This window comes from Oreochromis aureus, linkage group 12 (genome assembly GCF_013358895.1).
Source record: "Oreochromis aureus strain Israel breed Guangdong linkage group 12, ZZ_aureus, whole genome shotgun sequence".
NCBI lineage: Eukaryota > Metazoa > Chordata > Actinopteri > Cichliformes > Cichlidae > Oreochromis > Oreochromis aureus.
Window position 1 is genome coordinate 9,723,831 of NC_052953.1, and position 25,813 is coordinate 9,749,643.

General features: G+C 41.6%; 3 protein-coding genes across 8 annotated transcripts in view; 1 reads left to right on the forward strand and 2 right to left on the reverse strand.

The window, feature by feature from the left end:
- Window positions 1-324: 324 nt before the first annotated feature.
- Window positions 325-3,004, forward strand: LOC120443071 (4-hydroxybenzoate polyprenyltransferase, mitochondrial-like). Of its 5 annotated transcripts, none has more exons than XM_039620799.1 (5): window positions 325-450; window positions 704-1,037; window positions 2,118-2,281; window positions 2,476-2,597; window positions 2,815-3,004. In XM_039620799.1, the coding sequence occupies exons 2-5, from the start codon at window positions 734-736 to the stop codon at window positions 2,972-2,974; spliced, it is 750 nt and encodes a 249-aa protein (XP_039476733.1). In that variant the 5' UTR covers window positions 325-450; window positions 704-733; the 3' UTR covers window positions 2,975-3,004. The 5 variants fall into 5 exon arrangements, with proteins under 5 accessions (XP_039476733.1, XP_039476737.1, XP_039476734.1 ...); XM_039620803.1 differs by having other exon boundaries at window positions 325-389; XM_039620800.1 differs by having other exon boundaries at window positions 353-476.
- A 188-nt stretch (window positions 3,005-3,192) lies between these two features.
- Window positions 3,193-7,790, reverse strand: LOC116325789 (ghrelin O-acyltransferase-like). Of its 2 annotated transcripts, none has more exons than XM_039620798.1 (2): window positions 7,279-7,790; window positions 3,193-4,174 (listed from the first exon to the last, which is right to left on the reverse strand). In XM_039620798.1, the coding sequence occupies exons 1-2, from the start codon at window positions 7,303-7,305 to the stop codon at window positions 3,227-3,229; spliced, it is 975 nt and encodes a 324-aa protein (XP_039476732.1). In that variant the 5' UTR covers window positions 7,306-7,790; the 3' UTR covers window positions 3,193-3,226. The 2 variants fall into 2 exon arrangements, with proteins under 2 accessions (XP_039476732.1, XP_031602666.2); XM_031746806.2 differs by lacking the exon at window positions 7,279-7,790 and adding an exon at window positions 6,170-6,571.
- Window positions 7,791-10,967: 3,177 nt separating this feature from the next.
- LOC116325796 (zinc finger protein 462-like) overlaps window positions 10,968-25,813 on the reverse strand; it is a 19,048-nt gene continuing 4,202 nt past the window's right edge. Inside the window, exons 3-11 of the mRNA XM_039620828.1 lie at window positions 17,404-20,882; window positions 17,051-17,316; window positions 16,348-16,466; window positions 15,847-15,978; window positions 15,472-15,715; window positions 14,679-14,821; window positions 14,353-14,576; window positions 11,429-12,113; window positions 10,968-11,206 (exon numbers count right to left, since the gene is read on the reverse strand). Coding sequence (XP_039476762.1) covers window positions 10,968-11,206; window positions 11,429-12,113; window positions 14,353-14,576; window positions 14,679-14,821; window positions 15,472-15,715; window positions 15,847-15,978; window positions 16,348-16,466; window positions 17,051-17,316; window positions 17,404-20,882 — 5,531 coding nt within the window. The remainder of the gene's footprint in view (window positions 11,207-11,428; window positions 12,114-14,352; window positions 14,577-14,678; window positions 14,822-15,471; window positions 15,716-15,846; window positions 15,979-16,347; window positions 16,467-17,050; window positions 17,317-17,403; window positions 20,883-25,813) is intronic.

Here is a 25,813-nt window from a genome sequence, read left to right on the forward strand (position 1 = left end):
TGTTAGATAAACTAACAAAACACTGCTATTAAAAAAAAACTATTGGCATATAAAGGCTTCCATTAAGCTGAATATTATTTATATTATTACATACATATGGTTGACAGAAAGTGACCTCTGTAGCTATTTCCCATTGAGGATTGCAAAAGAAACCATAAAAACTAATAAATTGTACATGTGCAGAGGAGGCAAAGTGGATATACTGGGTAAAGAATGCTGAATATGGAGCTGCCATAATAAAAAATAAAAAGTAGTTAGTGTGAGATACGACCTGGTTTTTATTTAACTAGTAAGGAAATTGTGATGCACACTCCACACCAGTTGGAGGCGCTGGTCCTCCAACTTGTCTGTCAGTCTCAAAGCAGGGACGACCAATGACGACCCAGCAGGGAAGTATGAGCAGCATTGACCTGGTTGTCATCTGTCCAGTGTTTGGTCTTTTTAAAATCGGTATATTCTCTACTGTAACCGTCAGTGTAAGCTTGCGTTGGCGTTATATCACACTAGAGTTAGCAAGCGTGTTGGTAGCATTCATTATATTTTCAGTGATAGCGTAGCTGTGTTACAGTGTCTTACCTAAACAGCTAAAACAGTCAGGTTGTTTCAGCCAAAAGTTTCACACATCTCTGTTTCTGTTGTAGCAAATCCGTCCCTTCCTGGAAAAGTGCATTTGTTAAACCCTTGTTTGCGTGTGTGTGTGCAGGGGTGATCTTTATGACTGCAGAGAGACACCATGTTCCCAGCCAAGCTAGCTTTGAGCACTCTGAAAAGGATCCACCATGGAGCTTGTTATCGATGTCTTTCTACCTGCTTCGTCCAGAAGGAACGGATAAAGGCTGGAGATGGGCCCCACTCAGACTCCCGTGTGTGGAAGAGAAAGCCTAAGAACCAATCTGCAATCTGGTCATCAATAAGACTTCTTGAAACACAGCAAAACGGGAGAAGACCGTTCAGTTTATCAGCTGCTACTATAGTAAATTCAGCACCAGTACACGTCCAACCGTACCTCCGGCTGATGAGGCTGGACAAACCTATAGGTTTGTACTTTTATGAACATCACATTGTTGTGTTGTCGTGTGTTCATTCGCTCACCCCAACCAGTCGCGGCAGATAGCCGTCCCTCCCTGTTAAAAGGTAGTTTTTACTTCCCACTGCAATACTGTAATTTTCTGCTGCTCATTCCTGTGCAATATCCCATCTCTCCCCCCCCGTCATATTTCTTTTCAAAATTTTCTTATTTAATCACTAGTGTACATATATTTATAGATACATATATATTTAGTCATCTTTTCTCTTTTACCACGTCTCTCTAATATTTTGCTCTTTACTGTTTTTCTATTTATTTTTTTTAATTATTTTATTTTATTATATTTTCTTCTACTGTACCATGCTGCTGAGTGACTGCTGCTCGTCAAACACATTTCATTGCAATGTTGACCCTGTGCTAACTTGCATATGACAAATAAAAACTGAAAACACTGTGACAAAGCAAGTTTATGTGCTCAGGTTTAACTTCAGCAGGTCATTATGACCTTGTTACATGCTTAAACACATTCATTTTCTGCTATGCAATGACTTTTATCTGTATCAGTTTTAAAAAAATATCGATGTCTAGAATACTGCAGAATTTTGACTTTATTCCAAACATCCAGTCTTTAAGCCTAGAACGATTTTTAGCAGCATTTTAAACATGTTAACAAAGCAAAACAAGAAGCTATATAACATTAATACAGTCTTTAGAAAACAAATGGCTAAAATAAGCACGTCATCTTTGACCTTGTAGAGCTATTAACTGCCACTAACAGGGAAGCATCTTTGTAAGCATGTAGCCCTAACTCATGATGTAGATAATAATGGTTAAAATTGTTCTTTAAAGTAATCCTACCAAACTGTAAAACTCTTATGTAATTACTGTGCAAGACAGTGAGTCTAAAATATCTTGCCCCTGCATTTTTTCAGTGTCACTGCACAGATGCATCTAAAACCAAACCACAGTTAAAATGTCACCAGATTAATGTAGCTATTGGCTGCGCATTCATCTCTTTGTGGGCTTTGTTTCTGTTCTTATCTTACTTCTTTGTTTAATTCACTTGAAATTCATTGCCTTTTAATCGTAGGGACATGGCTGCTGTACCTCCCCTGCACATGGAGCATTGCTCTGGCTGCTAACCCTGGATGCTTCCCAGATCTGGGCATGCTCACACTGTTTGGTACAGGTGCTCTTCTCATGAGAGACGGCTGCACCATCAATGACATGTGGGACAAAGACTTTGACAAAAAAGTAAATGAGATTTTCTTACAGCTGACTCCAAACAAAGAAAAGGACATGTTTTTGCAATAAAGTAAATAAAACTTCCATTGCCAAGCAGACGTTAGACTTACCTGTGTCACTGTCACGCCCCTGCTCAAAGTGTCTCTTTATTTTTCAGCTCTGATAAATTGAAAGTGTTCGTATTCGTTTGTGTTTTTGCGCAGGTGTCCCGCACAGCCTCTCGACCAATCGCATCAGGAGAGATTTCTCAAATGCAGGCGCTGGTCTTCCTGGGAGGGCAGCTCTCGCTTGCACTTGGGGTTCTTTTGTGTCTCAACTATTACAGATACTCAGAATCAATTTTATGTATGAACATTCATTACATTTTATTAGGAAAATATAAGTAGAAGGATAGGAACAGGTCTTCGAGTCATGAGAAAAAAAATCATATCATAGTAATCACAATATTACTACAGTGTTAATTTTCATAGTGTAACTAAAAGTGATTATTTAATCAGTTATTTTGCAGTCTTTCCCTCACATTGTTCAAAATGCTCTCACAGTATAGCTCTGGGTGCTGCTTCTTTATCTCTTGTTATCACCTACCCGCTGATGGAGAGGTTCACTTACTGGCCACAGTTTGTGTTGGGTATGTGCTGTGCAAAGTTATCTTGTAGTGTTCTTTGTCTAAAGTTAATATTTTACAGATTACCAGAGCTATAGCTGTTCTCTCCTCTCACTTTACAACCGCTTCACAAACAAACGCTTTTATAGAGGTGATCACACTTGCTTTTGCTTTTGGATTAACAGCATGTGACTGCTACTTACCCTCTTAATTCATATGGAAGAGGTAGGGGTGTAATTAGTGTTTTATAATTGCATCTGAAATGTAGAAATAGTGTTATAATCTAAGCCCAGTTATATGTTATGTTCCTGAAGCCAAAGTCAACATTCTTTTTACTTTAATAATATAGACTACTGTTCTAGTGAATTGAGGTTTAAAATGATAAAGAGCAGGATTATATTAACAAGTGGAAAAAGACCTATGTATGTTTTGGATAAAAGATTCAAACCAGACAAATTTCTAAATTCTACCGCTATAACAATGCAAGTAACAACCATCTGAGTGTTTATCCAGTTTACAAAAGTGTAGATTTTTCTCTGTGTCGGTGTAATATTTGGGAAAAGGTTCCTGTGAATATGATGGTCTGCTTTCACTGTTGCTGCCCAGGTGAAAAACCCCACAAAGTGTCCTAAGTGTAAACCATGCCACCACAGTGAAAAACCAAAGCACATGAATAGTGGGAAGTGTTTGTGCCTTGCATAAACTAGTCTACGCAGCCATGAAGCTGTCGTGGCGTTCCAGCGACAAGCAAACTGTGACATGCATATTGACGCCTCAGTGGTCCAGAAGTCCCCATCGGATAGTCCGCTCCATTTGGAGAAATAGTCCCCAGATGAATCTTCCCAAAAGCCAAACCCTGCTGCGTTATTGAGGCATTCGCTGATCTTCCAGTGAGAGTAATACTGTATTCTTAAAACCAGTCCAAGACACCAGGTCGACAGGATGCCATAGAGGATGCCAGGGTTGAAATCATGGATAAGATATTTTAGAAAATAGACAAGATAAAATCTAACCCACTCTAGCATTAACACTTGCATCAGCTTTAGGAAAACTACACCTAGTGGACTGGGTGGCGAGGTGAGGTTGATCCCCTCCATTAGAGTAATGAATTGTCCATAGGAACCCAAAGGACCACCAAGCAGTGTGGTAAAATTGAGGATGTAGCTGATAAGAGGGAGAAGCGTGACACAAGCCTGCCTTTTGGATGGTGTCAGTGCGCCTCTTTTTCTTGAAGGTCCAAAGACACAGAGGTGATTCTCTGGGTGAGCAGCATCAAAGTGGACACTGCCAAAAATAGCCTGAAAGTGAAAGAGATGTTATTGTGATTAAATAGGATATCTGTATACATTTAATCTTTTTACATTAGATGTAAAAACATTATGTCTAACTTAGGCTAAGGGTTCATCTATAATGGTGAAGAAATGGCCTCTGACATTCATATTGGAGTCTGTTTAGTAGCTGTTCTAGTGCTGTGATCACACAAAGTTGATTCTTGGAAACTGCATCTAACAGGTTAGGCAACAACATAAAAATTCTTGGAAACAAGAAACCAAGTCAACAGGCTGCTAAAATCACGTGTTGTGGTTGAATGCTTCAAGCAACAGAGAATGTTTTATTGAAAAACACATGGTTGTTTTGACTTTGACATATTTCATAAAAGTGTGATTAGGAACATTTTTGACACTGTGTTTACAACCCTGTATGCATTTGAAAACTGAAGGGTCTGTGCTGTGTTCTAATCCTATCAAAGATCAGAACATAGCTTATATATTTGAAAGAGCAAGATAACCTGCTCAGGAGTTTCACCTCCCAACCGTTGTGGCAGATGTCTGTCCCTCCCTGGAGGCTTCTTCCTATTAAAAGGGGGGTTTTCCTTCCCACCATCACCAAGTGGTTTGCCCATACGGTATCATCTGATTGTTGTGGTTTTCTCTCTAATACTGTAGGGTCATTGCCTTACAACTTAAAGCACTTGCTTTTGTGATTTGGTACTAAATTCAATTGATGATTTTATGTTCTACATTGTTATATTTCTAATTTCATGATGCAAATGTGTTATTTCTTATGTAAATATGATCTTTCTTGAAAAAGCCGTTTTCTCTGTTGTTCTAAACCTAGTAGATATTATTAAGCATTAGTGACGCCTTTGAAGGTAATCAATGCCTGGATACCATCACGGATACTTGATTTTAAAATATGTGCTAAGCATGAACTGCACCTTCTTAAAGTATCCAAAAATGTACTGCTCTGGTCACAGGTCCTCATTCTTTTTAAAGGTGCCAACTTTCTGTAACTTGTTATAGAAGAGAGAGAGGTTTTAAATATTTTTTTTAATAAATACCGTAGAAATACCATACAAATCACTGCCTGCTGCTTTATTTATATTTTATACAACATCCTAACTCTGAACAGGCTTGATTCATACATCTGTACACCCTAGAGAATATTCACTTACGAAAGGTTAGGAGGATATAGCATGAAAACTGTCCCATGTTTATGTAATTTGTAACAGCAGAGTGAAATCAAGATTAATACCTGATGCTGACTGGTTCGTGCAGGTAGTATTCCCTGTACTGTATAAGTAGGTGCCAGAAGGTTTGTCACAACATCTGCATAACAAATGCCCAGGTGTGGATACAGCTGTGATCCACACAGCACACGAGTAGAACAAAGGCAAGTGTGGAGGTGAACAGCTTGTGCTGTTATCCTGTTTGGTTTTCTCCAAACGTGATGCTTTGCAGTATCGCTAGACATCGCTATTGAAGCCTTTAGAGTCTCAGATGTAGCTCTTTTAAATATATTTTTTTGGTTTGTCTGAGCATCTTTGCCTTGTGCATTGTTTTATCACACACGTGAATCAGATCAATGAACTGCCAGACAATTTGTTTTCATAGAGGTCACTATACTTGCTGATGATTGTAGCATCTGGCTGTTACTTACCTTCTTATATCCTATAGAAGCAGCAAAGATTACCTTTTTAGTTTTTCCACACTGCTTCTGCATTTTGGCTCATTTTTTGTTAAATTATTAATGACATAATAGTTCATCTTTAATTGTACTTATCTAAATTCCTGACACATAAAACCTTACAATTCAAAGAGGGAGCCACTTTTATTTTCATAACTCTATCATTGATATTGCCCAATATCTACATTTACTGTCTCTTTTTCTGTACTTTAAACAAGTGTTAAAGTGGACTTAAGAGTGTACTTTTAAGTGTACTTAAAATATGTGTTTTGCTTACAAAAATGCACAAAAACTAATATTTTAATTCACTCATAATTTCTTTTTACCTTCATGCTCTTCCAGACAATCATCATCGTTCATCCCGTCGTGGTCACCAGGCGCCTGATCTTGGTGTCGTTGCTCGTCTTCTGTGAGCATCTCAGATAATTTCTTTTTACCTTCATGCTCTTCCAGACAATCATCATCCCTCATCCCATCGTGGTCACCGGGCGCCTGATCTTGGTGCCGTTGCTCGTCTTCTGTGAGCATCTCAGATAATTTCTTTTTACCTTCATGCTCTTCCAGACAATCATCATCCCTCATCCCGTCGTGGTCACCGGGCGCCTGATCTTGGTGTCGTTGCTCGTCTTCTGTGAGCATCTCAGATAATTTCTTTTTACCTTCATGCTCTTCCAGACAATCATCATCCCTCATCCCGTCGTGGTCACCGGGCGCCTGATCTTGGTGCCGTTGCTGCGTCTTCTGTGAGCATCTCAGATAATTTCTTTTACCTTCATGCTCTTCCAGACAATCATCATCGTTCATCCCGTCGTGGTCACCAGGCGCCTGATCTTGGTGCCGTTGCTCGTCTTCTGTGAGCATCTCAGATAATTTCTTTTTACCTTCATGCTCTTCCAGACAATCATCATCGTTCATCCCGTCGTGGTCACCAGGCGCCTGATCTTGGTGCCGTTGCTCGTCTTCTGTGAGCATCTCAGATAATTTCTTTTTACCTTCATGCTCTTCCAGACAATCATCATCCCTCATCCCGTCGTGGTCACCAGGCGCCTGATCTTGGTGCCGTTGCTCGTCTTCTGTGAGCATCTCAGATAATTTCTTTTTACCTTCATGCTCTTCCAGACAATCATCATCCCTCATCCCGTCGTGGTCACCGGGCGCCTGATCTTGGTGCCGTTGCTCGTCTTCTGTGAGCATCTCAGATAATTTCTTTTTACCTTCATGCTCTTCCAGACAATCATCATCCCTCATCCCGTCGTGGTCACCGGGCGCCTGATCTTGGTGCCGTTGCTCGTCTTCTGTGAGCATCTCAGATAATTTCTTTTTACCTTCATGCTCTTCCAGACAATCATCATCGTTCATCCCGTCGTGGTCACCGGGCGCCTGATCTTGGTGCCGTTGCTCGTCTTCTGTGAGCATCTCAGATAATTTCTTTTACCTTCATGCTCTTCCAGACAATCATCATCCCTCATCCCGTCGTGGTCACCGGGCGCCTGATCTTGGTGCCGTTGCTCGTCTTCTGTGAGCATCTCAGATAATTTCTTTTTACCTTCATGCTCTTCCAGACAATCATCATCCCTCATCCCGTCGTGGTCACCGGGCGCCTGATCTTGGTGCCGTTGCTCGTCTTCTGTGAGCATCTCAGATAATTTCTTTTTACCTTCATGCTCTTCCAGACAATCATCATCCCTCATCCCGTCGTGGTCACCGGGCGCCTGATCTTGGTGCCGTTGCTTCGTCTTCTGTGAGCATCTCAGATAATTTCTTTTTACCTTCATGCTCTTCCAGACAATCATCATCCCTCATCCCGTCGTGGTCACCGGGCGCCTGATCTTGGTGCCGTTGCTCGTCTTCTGTGAGCATCTCAGATAATTTCTTTTTACCTTCATGCTCTTCCAGACAATCATCATCGTTCATCCCGTCGTGGTCACCGGGCGCCTGATCTTGGTGCCGTTGCTTCGTCTTCTGTGAGCATCTCAGATAATTTCTTTTACCTTCATGCTCTTCCAGACAATCATCATCCCTCATCCCGTCGTGGTCACCGGGCGCCTGATCTTGGTGCCGTTGCTCGTCTTCTGTGAGCATCTCAGATAATTTCTTTTTACCTTCATGCTCTTCCAGACAATCATCATCCTCATCCCGTCGTGGTCACCGGGCGCCTGATCTTGGTGCCGTTGCTCGTCTTCTGTGAGCATCTCAGATAATTTCTTTTTACCTTCATGCTCTTCCAGACAATCATCATCCCTCATCCCGTCGTGGTCACCGGGCGCCTGATCTTGGTGCCGTTGCTCGCCTTCTGTGAGCATCTCAGATAATTTCTTTTACCTTCATGCTCTTCCAGACAATCATCATCCCTCATCCCGTCGTGGTCACCGGGCGCCTGATCTTGGTGCCGTTGCTCGTCTTCTGTGAGCATCTCAGATAATTTCTTTTACCTTCATGCTCTTCCAGACAATCATCATCCCTCATCCCGTCGTGGTCACCGGGCGCCTGATCTTGGTGCCGTTGCTGCGTCTTCTGTGAGCATCTCAGATAATTTCTTTTTACCTTCATGCTCTTCCAGACAATCATCATCCCTCATCCCGTCGTGGTCACCGGGCGCCTGATCTTGGTGCCGTTGCTCGCCTTCTGTGAGCATCTCAGATAATTTCTTTTTACCTTCATGCTCTTCCAGACAATCATCATCCCTCATCCCGTCGTGGTCACCGGGCGCCTGATCTTGGTGTCGTTGCTTCGTCTTCTGTGAGCATCTCAGATAATTTCTTTTACCTTCATGCTCTTCCAGACAATCATCATCCCTCATCCCGTCGTGGTCACCGGGCGCCTGATCTTGGTGCCGTTGCTCGTCTTCTGTGAGCATCTCAGATAATTTCTTTTTACCTTCATGCTCTTCCAGACAATCATCATCCTCATCCCATCGTGGTCACCGGGCGCCTGATCTTGGTGCCGTTGCTGCGTCTTCTGTGAGCATCTCAGATAATTTCTTTTACCTTCATGCTCTTCCAGACAATCATCATCCCTCATCCCGTCGTGGTCACCGGGCGCCTGATCTTGGTGTCGTTGCTCGCCTTCTGTGAGCATCTCAGATAATTTCTTTTTACCTTCATGCTCTTCCAGACAATCATCATCCCTCATCCCGTCGTGGTCACCGGGCGCCTGATCTTGGTGCCGTTGCTCGTCTTCTGTGAGCATCTCAGATAATTTCTTTTTACCTTCATGCTCTTCCAGACAATCATCATCCCTCATCCCGTCGTGGTCACCGGGCGCCTGATCTTGGTGCCGTTGCTCGTCTTCTGTGAGCATCTCAGATAATTTCTTTTTACCTTCATGCTCTTCCAGACAATCATCATCCCTCATCCCGTCGTGGTCACCGGGCGCCTGATCTTGGTGCCGTTGCTCGTCTTCTGTGAGCATCTCAGATAATTTCTTTTTACCTTCATGCTCTTCCAGACAATCATCATCCCTCATCCCGTCGTGGTCACCGGGCGCCTGATCTTGGTGTCGTTGCTTTCGTCTTCTGTGAGCATCTCAGATAATTTCTTTTTACCTTCATGCTCTTCCAGACAATCATCATCGTTCATCCCGTCGTGGTCACCGGGCGCCTGATCTTGGTGCCGTTGCTTCGCCTTCTGTGAGCATCTCAGATAATTTCTTTTACCTTCATGCTCTTCCAGACAATCATCATCCCTCATCCCGTCGTGGTCACCGGGCGCCTGATCTTGGTGCCGTTGCTCGTCTTCTGTGAGCATCTCAGATAATTTCTTTTACCTTCATGCTCTTCCAGACAATCATCATCCCTCATCCCGTCGTGGTCACCAGGCGCCTGATCTTGGTGCCGTTGCTCGCCTTCTGTGAGCATCTCAGATAATTTCTTTTTACCTTCATGCTCTTCCAGACAATCATCATCCCTCATCCCGTCGTTGTCACCAGGCGCCTGATCTTGGTGCCGTTGTTCGTCTTCTGTGAGCATCTCAGATAATTTCTTTTTACCTTCATGCTCTTCCAGACAATCATCATCCCTCATCCCGTCGTGGTCACCAGGCGCCTGATCTTGGTGTCGTTGCTCGTCTTCTGTGAGCATCTCAGATAATTTCTTTTTACCTTCATGCTCTTCCAGACAATCATCATCGTTCATCCCGTCGTGGTCACCAGGCGCCTGATCTTGGTGCCGTTGCTCGTCTTCTGTGAGCATCTCAGATAATTTCTTTTTACCTTCATGCTCTTCCAGACAATCATCATCCCTCATCCCGTCGTGGTCACCAGGCGCCTGATCTTGGTGCCGTTGCTCGTCTTCTGTGAGCATCTCAGATAATTTCTTTTACCTTCATGCTCTTCCAGACAATCATCATCCCTCATCCCGTCGTGGTCACCAGGCGCCTGATCTTGGTGTCGTTGCTCGTCTTCTGTGAGCATCTCAGATAATTTCTTTTTACCTTCATGCTCTTCCAGACAATCATCATCCCTCATCCCGTCGTGGTCACCGGGCGCCTGATCTTGGTGTCGTTGCTCGTCTTCTGTGAGCATCTCAGATAATTTCTTTTTACCTTCATGCTCTTCCAGACAATCATCATCGTTCATCCCGTCGTGGTCACCGGGCGCCTGATCTTGGTGTCGTTGCTCGTCTTCTGTGAGCATCTCAGATAATTTCTTTTACCTTCATCCTCTTCCAGACAATCATCATCGTTCATCCCGTCGTGGTCACCAGGCGCCTGATCTTGGTGCCGTTGTTCGTCTTCTGTGAGCATCTCAGATAATTTCTTTTACCTTCATGCTCTTCCAGACAATCATCATCCCTCATCCCGTCGTGGTCACCAGGCGCCTGATCTTGGTGCCGTTGCTCGTCTTCTGTGAGCATCTCAGATAATTTCTTTTTACCTTCATGCTCTTCCAGACAATCATCATCCCTCATCCCGTCGTGGTCACCGGGCGCCTGATCTTGGTGCCGTTGCTTCGTCTTCTGTGAGCATCTCAGATAATTTCTTTTTACCTTCATGCTCTTCCAGACAATCATCATCCTCATCCCGTCGTGGTCACCGGGCGCCTGATCTTGGTGCCGTTGCTCGTCTTCTGTGAGCATCTCAGATAATTTCTTTTTACCTTCATGCTCTTCCAGACAATCATCATCCCTCATCCCGTCGTGGTCACCGGGCGCCTGATCTTGGTGCCGTTTTCGCCTTCTGTGAGCATCTCAGATAATTTCTTTTTACCTTCATGCTCTTCCAGACAATCATCATCCCTCATCCCGTCGTGGTCACCGGGCGCCTGATCTTGGTGCCGTTGCTCGTCTTCTGTGAGCATCTCAGATAATTTCTTTTTACCTTCATGCTCTTCCAGACAATCATCATCGTTCATCCCGTCGTGGTCACCAGGCGCCTGATCTTGGTGTCGTTGCTCGTCTTCTGTGAGCATCTCAGATAATTTCTTTTACCTTCATGCTCTTCCAGACAATCATCATCCCTCATCCCGTCGTGGTCACCGGGCGCCTGATCTTGGTGCCGTTGCTGCGTCTTCTGTGAGCATCTCAGATAATTTCTTTTTACCTTCATGCTCTTCCAGACAATCATCATCGTTCATCCCGTCGTGGTCACCAGGCGCCTGATCTTGGTGTCGTTGCTCGTCTTCTGTGAGCATCTCAGATTCTTCGTTCTGCTTCTGCTCGAAAGGACCTTTCTCTTCTTCCTCCTTGAAGCATGCTTTAACGTCTTGCTTTTGAGCTGGTGTTTCTTCATCCACTTTGAAATCATTTCCTGTCTCCGCTTGTTGTTTGTCTCCACATTCTCTGAACTTAGGTTGGGTTTGGTTTTCATTTGTCTGCCTCTCTTCCTCTGGACCGCCACAATCCTCACATGGGGTATCTGTAATTTTCACTTCTGCAACACTTTGTTCCACATTTCCTGTCTCCTGTTCTCTTGCAGTCTCTAGAAGCACAGTCTCTGCTTGTTCTTGCAGCTCTTGTTGGACAGTAGAGTTTGGTTTTGCATTCTCATGTTGAATGTCTGATTCGGAAGTCTCGCCAGGACTTTCTCCATTGCTTTCCTGGCATTCCCTCATCTGGAGTGCACTTTTCTCTGTGGTATAGTTTTCTTCCAGGTTCTCAGCTTGTGGAACCTCATCACAGTCTGCAAAAAAGTCCTCCATTTCTACATCTTCCGTCTCCTTATCGAGCTGGTCCATGTTAGACAAATGTTCCTCTTCTGTTACTGGCACATTACCAACGCTTGGCTCCAGCTGATCAAGGCTCACCTGACCCACAAGTTCATGATTCCTCACGACCTGCATAGACAGAATCAAAGTCCAAATTATGATACACTTTTCCAACACATTATATTGGGGTGGGGGTGGGGCACTGATGATGTAGAAGCCTCAAAAACTCATTTATCCAATATAATACACTTGGAGTTATGGGGTTGAGATAAGACTCCCAGTCCTATAGAAGTTTATGGGAAGACAGACATGACACTTTCCTTGTGAGTTTATGGGCTTAGTCACTGATTTTGGAAGCATACTGAATAAAACATTACTACAACTATTTTGCAAATCATGTTTAAATTGCTTAAAAATGTTGGATTATCTTTTGTCTGCTTACTGCATAGAGATAGCAGTTTCACAGTCAGCCCCTCTCCTTCTCAGCACATCTTATTCTTTGAAATAGGAGTGGGCGCAATGTTCCCTCTAATATTTCATGTGTCTGAGCGAACACACAAACTCCCTGAGCGATCCCTTGGACCACTGTAAGCGACATCAGACGTGTGCACTGTGGTCACGCCAGCATCTAATCCATCCAAGTTACATGGTTTATTAAAATAATCAAATTACAGCATTTACATTTATGTTAGACTACTTTTAATTAACTGCTTTAGCCCACTTACAATGAAAATAAAAAAAAAATCTAGTCATTGACCTGTGTAGTATGTTAACACTATTGGAAGTAAAAATAACTTGAACTCCAATTTTGAAAACACAACTTTCTTTTTTTTATTATTTTTTTATAAGGCTCTGACTTATTATGAGTCTGTGGTCTGGGAGAGAGTCCTGTAACTCTCTGTCTGCAAAACAGTATATAATGACCAATGTTGGGCAATTAATTATATAGTTACTTCTTCAAAAAAGTAACTCAGTTTGGCAAACAACAAAGTTTTTTGCAGCTATTTTTTTTTAATGCAGCCAAGGCAGTTTTAAATAAACATTTCAAACTATTTGCAGAACAATCAGCTGTTCTGCATCAAATATGAAGCTGGAAGCTAGCGAGCAAAATTCCTGCTAACTTCTAACTTCATTAAATTTAATAGATTCTGTTTTCATGGATGCCTGGATGTTAAACTTAATTGTTACACCTGGTAGAGCAGAAACGCTGATCATTTTATTAAAGATGAAAGAATTGAGACAGTTTGTAACTCTCAGTGATGCTGCAGTGTTTGTTTGACTTTGGGACCTAAAGTGGACGGAGTTTTGGATTACTCCGCAACGCTCCTGACTACGGCAGCCGTAATGCTCCGGCAATCCATCAAGCGGTGCGCTTTAATAGCTCTCCAAAGTGGTACTAAAACATTTTTTGATTTCTGCGCGCTGTGTAACACAAAATCGGTTTGAGGTCAGTAAGCACAACCACAATTCATACATAAGGCACACTGTCGATTTTTGAGAAAATTAAAGGATTTTAAGTGTGCCTTATAGTGTGTAAAATACGTTATACAGAAGAAAAGAATATATCGTGATATATATCGTTACCGCACATGCTTCAAATTATACCGTGATATGGATTTTAGGCCATATCGCCCAGCCCTACTTTGAAACTAATATGGTTGTGGTGAAAATGCTAATCTTGGGGCATCAAAACACAATTTCAGAAACCAACAGATGATGTCACAGTAGTTGTCCATGTCCATCTTTGACATTACCTATGGTTTAATCCCTGTAAATGTAGCACTTTTTAATAGCCAAGGAAATGGGGTAGGATATGCACTGCATCACTCCATTAGGTGCAACCTTAATCAATATTAAACAGATTTGTGGCAAAGTTTTTGGACTACAAAAACATTCAGACTAAAGGAATCAAATGGCCCAGTGCCAATGTCTCCTTAGCATTATGTGAATAAAACCATTCTTTTGCAAAAGTAAGTCCACTGCCTATATGTAGCTTGTGAAAGTGATGCAGTGCTACTAAAGAAGATGCATGGTTGACATTTAAAAATGTCATTCTGATGAATTCTTTATGTTCATTTTTATATCTATTCATATTTTTAGGATGTATGCTCCCACTCTCTTTCGTTGGCTACTTTCAAAAATCAGACATGTTGACGTCTGACATCTAATTGCTGCTTACACTTTTTAAAGGCTTAAATAACTTTGATTCTTCATTCAACTTTATTTTCTCTTGATTTTCTAAATCTTCATGGTTATGACAGTAGTGTGTAGAACAAAAGCACCGTCCGCCCATCAGTTAAAGAGAATACCTTTTTTGACCCAAAGGAATTCCAAGGATGCACAGAAGGCTTTAGAGAGAAATCCTCACCTGATGCTTATCGCTCAGGTGTGCCTCCAAATCACTCAGCTGGGTGCAGTCGAAATAGCACAGCTGACACTTGTAGGGTTTGATGTCATCGTGCCTCATCATGTGCAAACGCAGGTTTTCTGGGCTGCCACTGGTGAAAGTACATTTGTGACAGCGGAAGATGATGCCTTGAAGGTAACGTGACAGTTTGGGGCGACGAACCTCTATTGGCACTACACGTCCCTCTGAAAAGAAAAAAAAAGGAAAAAAGGGAATGCTTATGTGACAGCGTCAGGTATCAGAAAGCACAACACGTTCCTACAAATCCTGCAAATACTCCAACATACCACGATGCAAGACGATGTGATCAATCATGTTGTTCTTGTTCTTAGTTTGGTACAGACAGAAAGGGCAGCAGAGGTCCTTCTGATGAGTAGGCTTTGACTGGCAGGTAGAGTGACCCATCTCCATGTGCATTTCCAGAGTTTTCCTAATGACAACAGGAGAAATCAGTGATGACATTGCAAATCTGTCAGTGTTTGGTGACAACTCGTGTTGAGTAATGAGTAAAAATGACAAATTCAAGATGTCTGTCAAGTCAAATACCTCATAAAACTCATCCAAGTTATTTCCATACATCTAAAATGATTGACAACAATGTCTAAATCTGAATAAAAGAAGCTTCTTCTTCAAACAGCAGATAGTGCGGCATATTTGATTTAGCACACTTTTATGCCAGGTTCTCTTCCCGATGCCACCCCAAAGGGATTTGTGTCTCCTCCTTGAGGCAAACCAGGAATGCATTATGTCACCTGACCATAGAAACTAGTCAGATCCTGCACATCTGTGATGATGCAGAATTAAAAGTATCAATTATTACTCATACTAAATGCAAATGCAAGATTAAATGCAAGATTTAAAACAAATGTGAAAATGAATATTTACATAAAAATATTTTCCAAGTTTTCAATCCCAGAATATCACTTGTGTACATTTTCCATTTTCGAAAACAAAAGCTAAATAGTTGAAGCTAAGTAGTACAATTTGCAGATTTTTAGTAACACACTAAATTTTATTAAAGAAAAAAAAAGCCAAAAATCTTTTGTACACACAAAATTACAAACTCTTGCAGCACCTTACCTTAAACCTGTGAAAAAGTTGCAGTCTTTACATCTGAGGATTTTCTTTCCATGCCAATTTAGGTAGTGCCGCCGGATACTAGACAGGTGTCCAGTGCTGAAATTGCAGAACTCACAGTGAAGCACGCCGTTCTCAGGTAATTTTGATAGTTGCATGTTCACTTTAGATTTGATGCTGCTCTGTGCCATCATGGTGTAGTGGTTTAACTGGCGCCGCACATCTGGGGGCTCCAAGTACAGAGATCCTGTCAAAGTTTCAAGGAGCCACAGTCTGTTAGTACTGCTACAAAACCAGAAACTGTTTGTTTTATGAAAACCAAGACCAAGTTTAACAACAAAAAAAAAAACCCACACACACACAAAAAAACCAACTTGCCTTTAATAAGTTCACGTCCCTCATCAATTTCAGGCAAGCTATTCATTTTCTCTGATGAATTAGAGGACTCCTTATCAAACCTCTCTTCACTCTCATCTTTGTCTTCAGTCTCAGCCGCACCCATGATGAGATCTAGGCATTCACCAATAGAATAACCAAATGAAAAATGAAAGACATAAACGCAGACATAAAGCCACACGAAATCTCTCAAACCCCTTCTTGTGAAATTTGTCGCTGTCTTTAAAACTAAGCCAAAACCATCCCAGTCTGAACAGTTACAGTCAGCTTCTAATATAAAATGCACCTGTGACAACTCATTAACTTGACCAAATCCAGCTTACAGAAAACGTAAGCTAATAATCTACAACAGCTTATTTTAATTAAAAGACTAATTTTAAAAATTCTGGTGATTTTGAAAACCATGTCAGCAGATCAAAGTCAATGCGTTTGACACTTAATGCTCATAAGATACCACTGGTGATGTTACGAATGAGTTCTTACCACGATGCTTTTTCATAAAATGACTCCTCCAGAGGCCAAAGACTGTTGTCCGATAGGTACAGCAACTACACTGAAAAGATCTCAGAGTTCCAGATTTGTGGATGAGATATTTGCTAATGCTGGTGAGATAAAAAGAAAAAAAAAAGGTTCACAATCATTCAACTCTCACAGAAAAATACAGCTTGGGGTGTTTGGGACTTGCTTTAACGAATAAAGTAATCAAAATTCAATTTTAACAAGCCTGCGAAAGACACATTAGTCAAACAGAGAGTAGATGAAGTAACTCCTAAAATCTGTAAAGGAGGTATCATTTCTCTACTTTGGTTCTCTTGTCAGAAAGCCATTGGTTCTATTCATGAGGAAATGGCCTTCTTGTGAAGTTTGAAGTTATACAGGAGTGGATAGAGGTGGAATTGAGGAAAGCGGGAAAGGGGAGTCTAACTTTTTATTTAACCAGGAAGTGAAAATCTTGAGATAAAGAAGCTTTTCTGCAAAGGTTTTCCAATACCCAGATAGGCACTGTACTTTTTCAGACTAAACAAGACCACCTGGTAAAATTTCCATGTTACTTTTTAAGTGAGCCCACAAAAAAAAAGCGTGGCAAATTGGGATGACTGCTTTAATATACGAGCCTAAATTTAGCCATTATTAATACTTCTTTTTAGTTTAGTTTTTAACAATAAAAAAAGCCCAAAGTTCTTACTTGTGTTTTAATCCAGATGTGGAGCTATTGTCCAGTTTCTTGATGGCTGCCAGGGCTGCGTGGCTGTGCTCATGTGAATGCAAGCCTTTCAATGACATAAACATCCGGCCGCACTGTTTACACGTGTGTTTGTCTTCATTCGATTCTAGTTCTGGCTGCTGTACATCAGAGAGTTCTGATGTAGCGGCGCTCGGCACTGGTGTCCCGTTCCAACGATTAACCTCGTTCACAGTTTCCAATGTGGCCGTTTCGTCTTGCCTGCAGGGCTGGAAATAATCACAGTAATGGTCAAATAACACGAGTAGATCAGAAGACAAAGAACGTAGACAGGAATTACAACAGCGTCAACTTACCTCGCTGGATTCTTGCTCTATTGTTGTGCTAACAAGCGACTCCTTTCTCTGCGCAGCCTTGGCCATCTCTAGCATCCTTGCTCTGTGGCGATCCATGTGATAACACACCTTTCTAATCCCAATTAATTGTGTGTTGCAGTGGTCACATTTGTAAACCCCTGTGGTTTTCTTTTTCGGCGATCCTAGTGACAACACAGTGAAGTCCAACTTCCACTCTGAGCGGTGAAAAGTACTATAGTGGTCAATGAGCAGCTGCGATGACTTGAATGTTAAGTCCGGACATTTCAAACATTTAACCTTTGTGCTGTTGCCTGATTTAAGTACGTTATATTTCTCAAGAAGTTTGTAAATACTGACTGCATCCAATTTGTGAGTATTTTTGTAGTGGCACTGGAGGTATTTTCGATTCGCTCCTTTATAGGTGCACATCTGGCACTTGTACAACTGTTTGTTGCTGCGGACTCCGGACAGCAAAGTTGACGGGCATGCATCAGGAGTTTCCGTTTGTGAAGCCTGTCTACTTTTCGCAATGCTTACTTTTCTCGAAGTTTTGTTTTGGCTTTCAGTGTCAGTGTGCTCATACACTTCTGTATCATGATGAACCTTCTTACGGTGAGCATTGAGTTTTCTCAGTGATCCATGGATTTGTGAACATTTTTTACACAAGTACCCTCTTTCATTAGAACCTTTTCCTAAAGTACATTTGACCATGTTTGATGCAAAGACTTCGTCTGTCTCAAGTTCATCTGCCCGGACTACAATTGCTGGATGCTTCATTTGACAGTGAGCAAGGGTCGCGTGGTAGCTAGCATTCACATATGGACACTTTGGACACTTGTAGATCAAGAGGCTTTCTTCTGCCGTTATGCTAGACTTAAACTTCTCATGCAGACGTTTTTGGAGCTGCTTTTTTGGTTTTTGGAGCTGCTTTTTTGAATTTTGGAGCTGCTTTTTTGAATTTTGGAGCTGCTTTTTTGAATTTTGGAGCTGCTTTTTTGAATTTTGGAGCTGCTTTTTTGGTTTTTGGAGCTGCTTTTTTGGTTTTTGTTCTTGTTCATGTTCATGTTCATATTTTTCGATTACAGCTTCCGGGTGTTTCAATCCACAGTGAACGTGGAGACCGTGTTTGCTATTAAAATTTGCAGAGCAGTAAAGGCACTTGAACACTGTGGAGGACGCCCGTAATTTACCAAACTGGTAGGAGTCAGATGAGCCACGTCTGTCACTTTGGTCTTCCACCCGCCAGCTTGCGTTTGCTTTCTTGGCAAGTTTTGCACTCAAAGGATGAACAATTCGGTAATGGTGTGCCAGATCTGACAATGACTTACTTTTAAAAGAGCATCTTTTGCAAGATATACCAGCTCTATTTTGTCCAGATCTTTGGGATAGCAATCTGTTTTCAGTGTCATTGCCTTCACTCTGCTCTAGGTTAGGCTTCTTCTTTTTAGGAGGGACCATTCCAGGACCGGCATATAACTGAGTACTTACATACTCAACGCAGGGGACACGTGCTGGGTGGCGTTCCTGGTAGTGCTCATAAACTACTGCAGCTTTTTCATGTCTGAAAACACAGAATTCACAATGATACCCAGGCTCTAATGATCCTTGTCTAAAATAATATCTTAAAATATCTGTGAATGTACGGTTTACTTTGTGAGTTTTGCTTAAATGCTTCTTCAGAGCATATATCACACCAGTTTTGTATCCGCACATGTAACAGTTCAGGGACCTCTTTGTCTGTGGGGTTTTCACTGAGGATGTTGCTGAAATGACCAAAGATTTTGAATGCCTCTTTGTTTTTTTCTTTTTCTTGTTCATTTTCATCTTGAGGATTTCCTGAGCAGCTTCTTCATTTTGAGTGGATGTTAGAGGAGATTTCTCAGATGTCATCGTCAATGCTGCATGTGACGTGGCACAAGCTGACTGTTTGATTTTATCTAATGTGATTACTTCATCTGGGTGGCTTTTTTGGTAGTGAACATGCATAGCAACAACTGACTTGTGACTAAACATGCATTTCTGGCATTTATACAAGGCCAGGTCTGCACTTTCAGAGGAAGAATTTTGGGATGTATGGGCACACTCAGGAGATATACCTCCTGATTTTTCTAGACTCAGCTGAGACGATTCCTCTTGGCATTCAGACATTGAATATCTGCAGAACATTAAGGAATTCTCCACTTCATATGTTGCATGCTTTGCCTTGTAATGTTCTTTCAAGGACTTCAATAGATTGGTAGTAAATTTACAAAGAAAGCATTTGAAAACCAAACTGAGGCCACATGATTTCATGGCAAATACATCTGGGGCATCTGGATGATTTTCCAAGTAGTGGCTCTTAAGGTCAGCTGTGCTTAAAAACTCAACTGGACACTCCAAACAACGAAAGGTGGCACTGTGATCACTTGCGTCTTGAATGTAGACAGAATTGTAGCTGATGTAAGGGTGGTCACTTTGATAATGGGCAGAAATTCGCCTGATGCCAACGTCACTGTAGTCACAATGTTTACAAGAATACACTTTTGGCGCGTCTGCCTCGTCTTCATCTTCGCTGAGTTCAAGTGAAAACTCGTTGCTGCTGGATGACTGCTGTCTACTTTCATTTTCTTTTTCCGTGAGCATCTCTTCGTTATCCAACTTGGCTTTTTTGGCAGGATGACCTTTTGAACTTTTACCACTGGATCTCTTCACAGCACTGCCAGGAACAGTTTCTTTTCTGAATTGTTCCGGAGTTTTAGATGGTGTCAAATCAGTAGTCAAGTCAGTGTGCAAAAAAGGGTACGACTTACTTCCGGTGATATCTATCACAGACTTTGCTGTGACTTTAAACACACCACTACTGTTTGGACAGGAGCTTGAAGGAGATTCCTGCAAAATTATAGTTTCTTTGGTGCCATCAGCTAATTTTGCATCAGTCATTGTATTTGATCCAGATGACACTGAGAAGTACTTAGTAATGGTTTGCAATGGCCTCTTGTAGGTTTTCAGGTCCTTTAACGTGCATTTCATTTCTGAGGTAGAAATATCTGAAAGAACTGACGGATCCTCCGATGTTCCTGCAGCTTCATTCTTCTGGTTTGCTGAAATGACACTAAAAGTGCTGTCGAGGTTTTCTGAAATGATGACACCTCCTGACACGTTAGGATTTTCTGAAGTTTTGTGACACAGTTCCTCGTGTTCACTTAAACCATCCCAACTACAAGCTTTAAAATCACAGCTCTGGCATTTAAAATGATCTCCTGAACTGCTGCTGCTGTTCTCTGTGTTGGCTTTGTCAGTCCCAGGGCATAATCCAGCCTCTCTGAGAGAAGTTTCTGTATTGAGGCCATGCACCTTGTTGAGGTGTTCAAAAAGGTACACCTTGGATTTGAAGATCAACACACAGTGACTACAATGGAAAGCCTTGACTTGGGATTCTTCAGTGACTGCTTGGCTGGTGACTTGCTTGTTGTGGCCAGAGGTGGAGCACTCCACTGTATCTGAGGGGGCAGGCAACAGACCAGTATAGATCAGCATAGGTCAGTATCTATTCACAAAGACATTGCATACCTCTGTGGCTACGTCCACACGTACCCGGGTATTTTTGAAAATGCAGATTTTTCTATGCGTTTACACCCTTCGTCCACACGTAAACGGCGTTTTCGGTCACTGAAAACGGAGGTTTCTAAAAACGCCTGCCAGGGTGGATATTTTCGAAAACTACGTTTTTGCATTTATGTGTGGACGAGAAAAACGGAGAAAACGCAGCGTCAAAGGTGTGCGCCTTTTTGACGTCACACTGTGCGCCATGTTATTGTTTCGGTGAAATGAATTTCTACAATACTGTTACTGTTAATTGTACTCTCTGCAATGTTTAAATGCTTACATATACACACATAGTTACTGTCCCTCCACACATAGGACTCGGTTCTGCTTCTATGCCCCATCTTTGGCTGTGTCCCAATTCAGGGTATGCACGCTTGAAGTACGCATTTCAAGTGCGAGTACGTCACCGCCACGCGACGACGGCTGTCCCAATTCAAAGTGTACTTCTTTTTTTTTTTTTTATTTTTTTTTTTTTATTCATATTTTAAATGGACAGAAACATTAACAAATATACAACAGGAATAATCATACTGTCAGTTCTCTGTCCGCTTCTTAACAACAACCAACAAATAAAGACTAACAATAACTAAAGACAAACAAACAAACAAAAAACAAAAACAAAACAATAACAAAAAAACAAAAAACAAACAAAAACAAAACAAAACAAAAAAAGAACAAAAACAAAAAAACAAAAAAAGAAAAACTCCAGGAGAAACAAAAAGATAAACCGCCTCCTGGGAAACATCAACAAAAACAAAATCAATGGGGGCTAAACCCCCGGGTGCCAAAAAAAAAATAAGACATAACCTTGACCACTGATAACATTAGACAATTTCTTCCCTCTGCTGACTTTCAAAGTAAAAGAACAACAACCAGAATATCAACGACACATGAACCCCCCCCCCAAAAAAAACCACTTATCACAATATCTAAGAGACATTGTCGATATACAACAAAAAAGGACCCCAAACCTGCTCAAAAATATCTTCTCTCCCCTTAATTCTGTACATAACCCGTTCATATGATGCCATCTTAGACATTTGTTCAGTCCATTCCCTGAGAGAACAGGGGCTGGATGACTTCCAGTGCCTCAGTATTATCCTGCATCCTGTTATGAAAGCCAGACGCATCCACAGTCTCTGTTTTTTTGAAAGAATACTGTTGTCAGGTAACAGGCCCAGGACACATACAGCTGGAGACTTAGAGAGATTAAGTTTAAAAATATCATTCACCAAGTTAATGATCCCATCCCACAAATAATCATTTTTCCGACATGTGTACAACATATGAACTAGAGTCCCGGCTTCCTCCTGACATTTCCAACAGGTGTCATTATCCACAAGCTTCAGCCTGACTAATTTACTGGGAGTCCAGTAATTTCTGTGAAGCAACTTGTACTGGATAAGTTGAGACTGTGTTTCAGGTGAGCAAACATACCATGATGAAACCAGCTGCTTCCAAGTGTCCTCTAAAATCTGGATACCCAGATCCTTCTCCCAACACTGCCTCAATCCCCCCAAATTGGGAGAGTGCGCCTCTCTGAACATCCCATAAAATTTGGATGCCCTGATTCTATTAATGCCAGGAGCTGCAAACATCTCCTGAATACTAGATGGAGGGTCTGGGTTATTATTCAAAATGGTTTTAATACAGTGTCTTATTTGAAAAAACCTCCAAATTTCCCTTGGATCCAGATTAAATTCTCGTCTGATTTCTGCAAACGATTTCATGCCAGTCTGCCCAAATAAATCCCCCACCTGATTGATACCTGTCCTAGCCCAAGCCTCCCACCTGACTGGTTTCTTACCAATTAATATTTTCTTATTATGCCAGATAGAGGCTCTAGAGGTTAGATAAGGGCTAACGTTGATATATTGGTGAGCTCTAGACCAGGTCTCTTGCATGAAAGCCAATACAGGATCTTTAAAGCGGTACTGGTCTTCCCTTCTGAGTGAGGAAGGCCTCTAAAGACGAAGGAGCCACAAGACTTTCCTCAATCGCAACCCATGAAGGCTTCTCCGTAAGGGAATTGTATATCTTAACTAACTGAGAGGGAGAAAGCATAGTGATACCAAACCATCTTGGACAATGCCAACCCGCCATTATCTTTTGGAGCATATAATTTGGACCGATTAAAAGATGGCTTTTTGCCTGCCCACACAAAACCCTCCACACATGTATTATAAAGCTTTAACAAATTATGTGGGACTGCTATCGGTAACATGTGAAGAAGGTACTGAAGTTTAGGGGCAATAATCATCTTCACCAAATTAATTCTGCTCAAAAGGGACAGATTTATTTTAGCCCAATTCTGCAACAACGGACGAATGTTTTCAATCACTGGGGAGATATTTACTTGCATTATGTTGTCTAAACCAGGGGTCAGTTTAATCCCCAAGTAAGTCAAACCCTCGGGCATCCACTTGAACTGCCATGAGCTCCTCGTAACTGGAGGACACAATTTAGAAATGGGCATAACTTCCGACTTAGACCAATTTATGGTGTAGCCAGAGATTACAGAAAAGGAATCAATAATTGAGGAAATTGCAGGAACGGCCTGTTCTGGGTTACTTGAGATCAGTAAAATGTCATGTGCATACAAAAAAATTTTATGTTCTTCTTGACCCATATCCACCCCTCTAATTTGCTTACATTCACGTAATGCAATAGCCAAAGGCTCCAAAAACAGGGCGAAAATGAGTGGTGATAAGGGTGAACCTTGTCTAGTACCCCGACTTAACGAAAAGGAGGGTGACATTATCCCATTGGTAGTAACTGTAGCCATTGGATCTGTGTATACCACCTGGATCCACTGCCTAAAAATGGGACCAAAACCGAATCTCTTCAACGTATAAAACAGAAAGGGTACTCAACTTTATCGAAGGCCTTCTCTGCGTCTAAGGAAAATGCGACGACAGGGTCTAAATTAGTCCTGCTCTTCCAGAATATGTGCAATAACCTACGTAAATTATCTGCAGAACTTCTATTTTTCACAAAACCGACCTGATCCCTATGAACCAAACAAGGAAGAACTTTCTCAAGCCTAAAAGCTAATATCTTGGAAATAATCTTTTCGTCCACATTAATTAATGAAATTACGGTAATTCCCACAATACTGTGGGTCTTTCCCTTTTTATGTAATAACGTGATCACTGCCGATCGCATACTAAATGGTAGTCTCCCTCTTTGAAATGCATCTTGATATACCGACAGTAGTCTTGGAGCTAATTCACCCACAAACACCTTATAAAAATCTGATGGAAATCCATCATTGCCTGGAGATTTGCCCAAACTAAGACTGCCAATTGCCTGCTTAACTTCAATTAGTGTAATCTTACCTTCTAATACAGTTCTTTGGTCTTCAGACAGGCTGGGAATTTTAATAGAAGAAAAGAAATCTGACAGCCTCTGTTCCTCCACCAATCCATTGGAGGTGTAAAGCTCCTGATAAAATTTAGTAAAGGCGTCATTAATTTCTTTTTTATTCAAAGTGTACTTCAAATGCATACTCCAAATGCGCCATCGATTTCCCCAAATATCAAGCGTGGTCCGGTGCACGCTTCGTGGCCCCATATATCCCACAATCCATAGCGGCGGTGGGTGTGGATAATTTTACGCATAAAATACGGCAGAAGGGAGCGTCGAAGAGTGAACTGTCAAAAGTAAGTACTGAATATGATGTCACTTATTCATGTGCGAATGTTTAAGAACATTAAAACATTACTGTTGGCCACATGTCGGCAAAGTTATGTGACATTAGTGATGTTTGTACTTTCAGCGTTAACTTGGTTTTAAAGCTTCTATTTCTAAATATATATATAGTTGACCTTAATCTTACAGAGAATGTGATGATTTTATCGATTAAAGTCAGTCATATATCCACAAACACAACAAGCTGAAAGTCAGTGATGCTGCTCGGTTTGCAGTCCTGAATATGACGGCACAAGCAGGATTCACTGCACTGTTAATGTTAGCTATGTTATATTGCTGCCTCTGTTCGGTGGTGTCGCCAAACGGACTTTAACGTGTGTTTGAATGAGCTGACGGTTCACTCGTTAAGCTGAAAGAAAGATGCTGTAATCACAGGAGTCACACATGTGTCCACTGTACCATCTGGGAACTCTTCTTGTTTAGCACTCGTAATAACACAAACACTAAATCCTCCTTCTCTTGTGCTGTTTTGTAGCAGTGTGTACACCTGAGACTGTCACCTGTCTGTCTGTCCTGCACTCTCTCTCTGTTTCTTTCTCTCTGATTGTGGAATAAAAGTATGAACATGTATTTATAAGTTACACTTGTGTTTGAATCCTGCAGCTTATCACACATTTGATTTCCATGTGTGACAACTGCAAGTGTCCAGAGTGAGGACAGACTGAGGGACCCACTGCTGCACATCATCTGTGAGGCTTTGCACCCTGATGATCCACCAGGACAAACTCAGCAGTGTGTGAGGAAGAGGAGGAGGAAGAGCCAGCAGCAGCTGACAGATGGAGAGAATAGACAGACTGTTCCCTGTTTGTGAAGGACTGCTAGGAAAGTTTAACATAACTAATTGTCTGTCCTGAATCAGTCTTATTAGGTAATGTTCAAATAATGTTATCATTCCAGTGTTTTCAGTGTGGGAGAAAGTACTCAGGGCCTTCAAGTTACACACTATGAAAGGCAGCAACAAGTTTAATATTCAGAAACCTAAAGTATGTATCAGCAGCAGAATGGAGCTAAAAATAAATGTTTTTTTCAGTTCTATGAAGCTTTGAGTATTTTGGATTAGTAGCACTGCTGTGTTTGTTGCATCATTTTGCTGTAATTGTTTATATGCTTTATA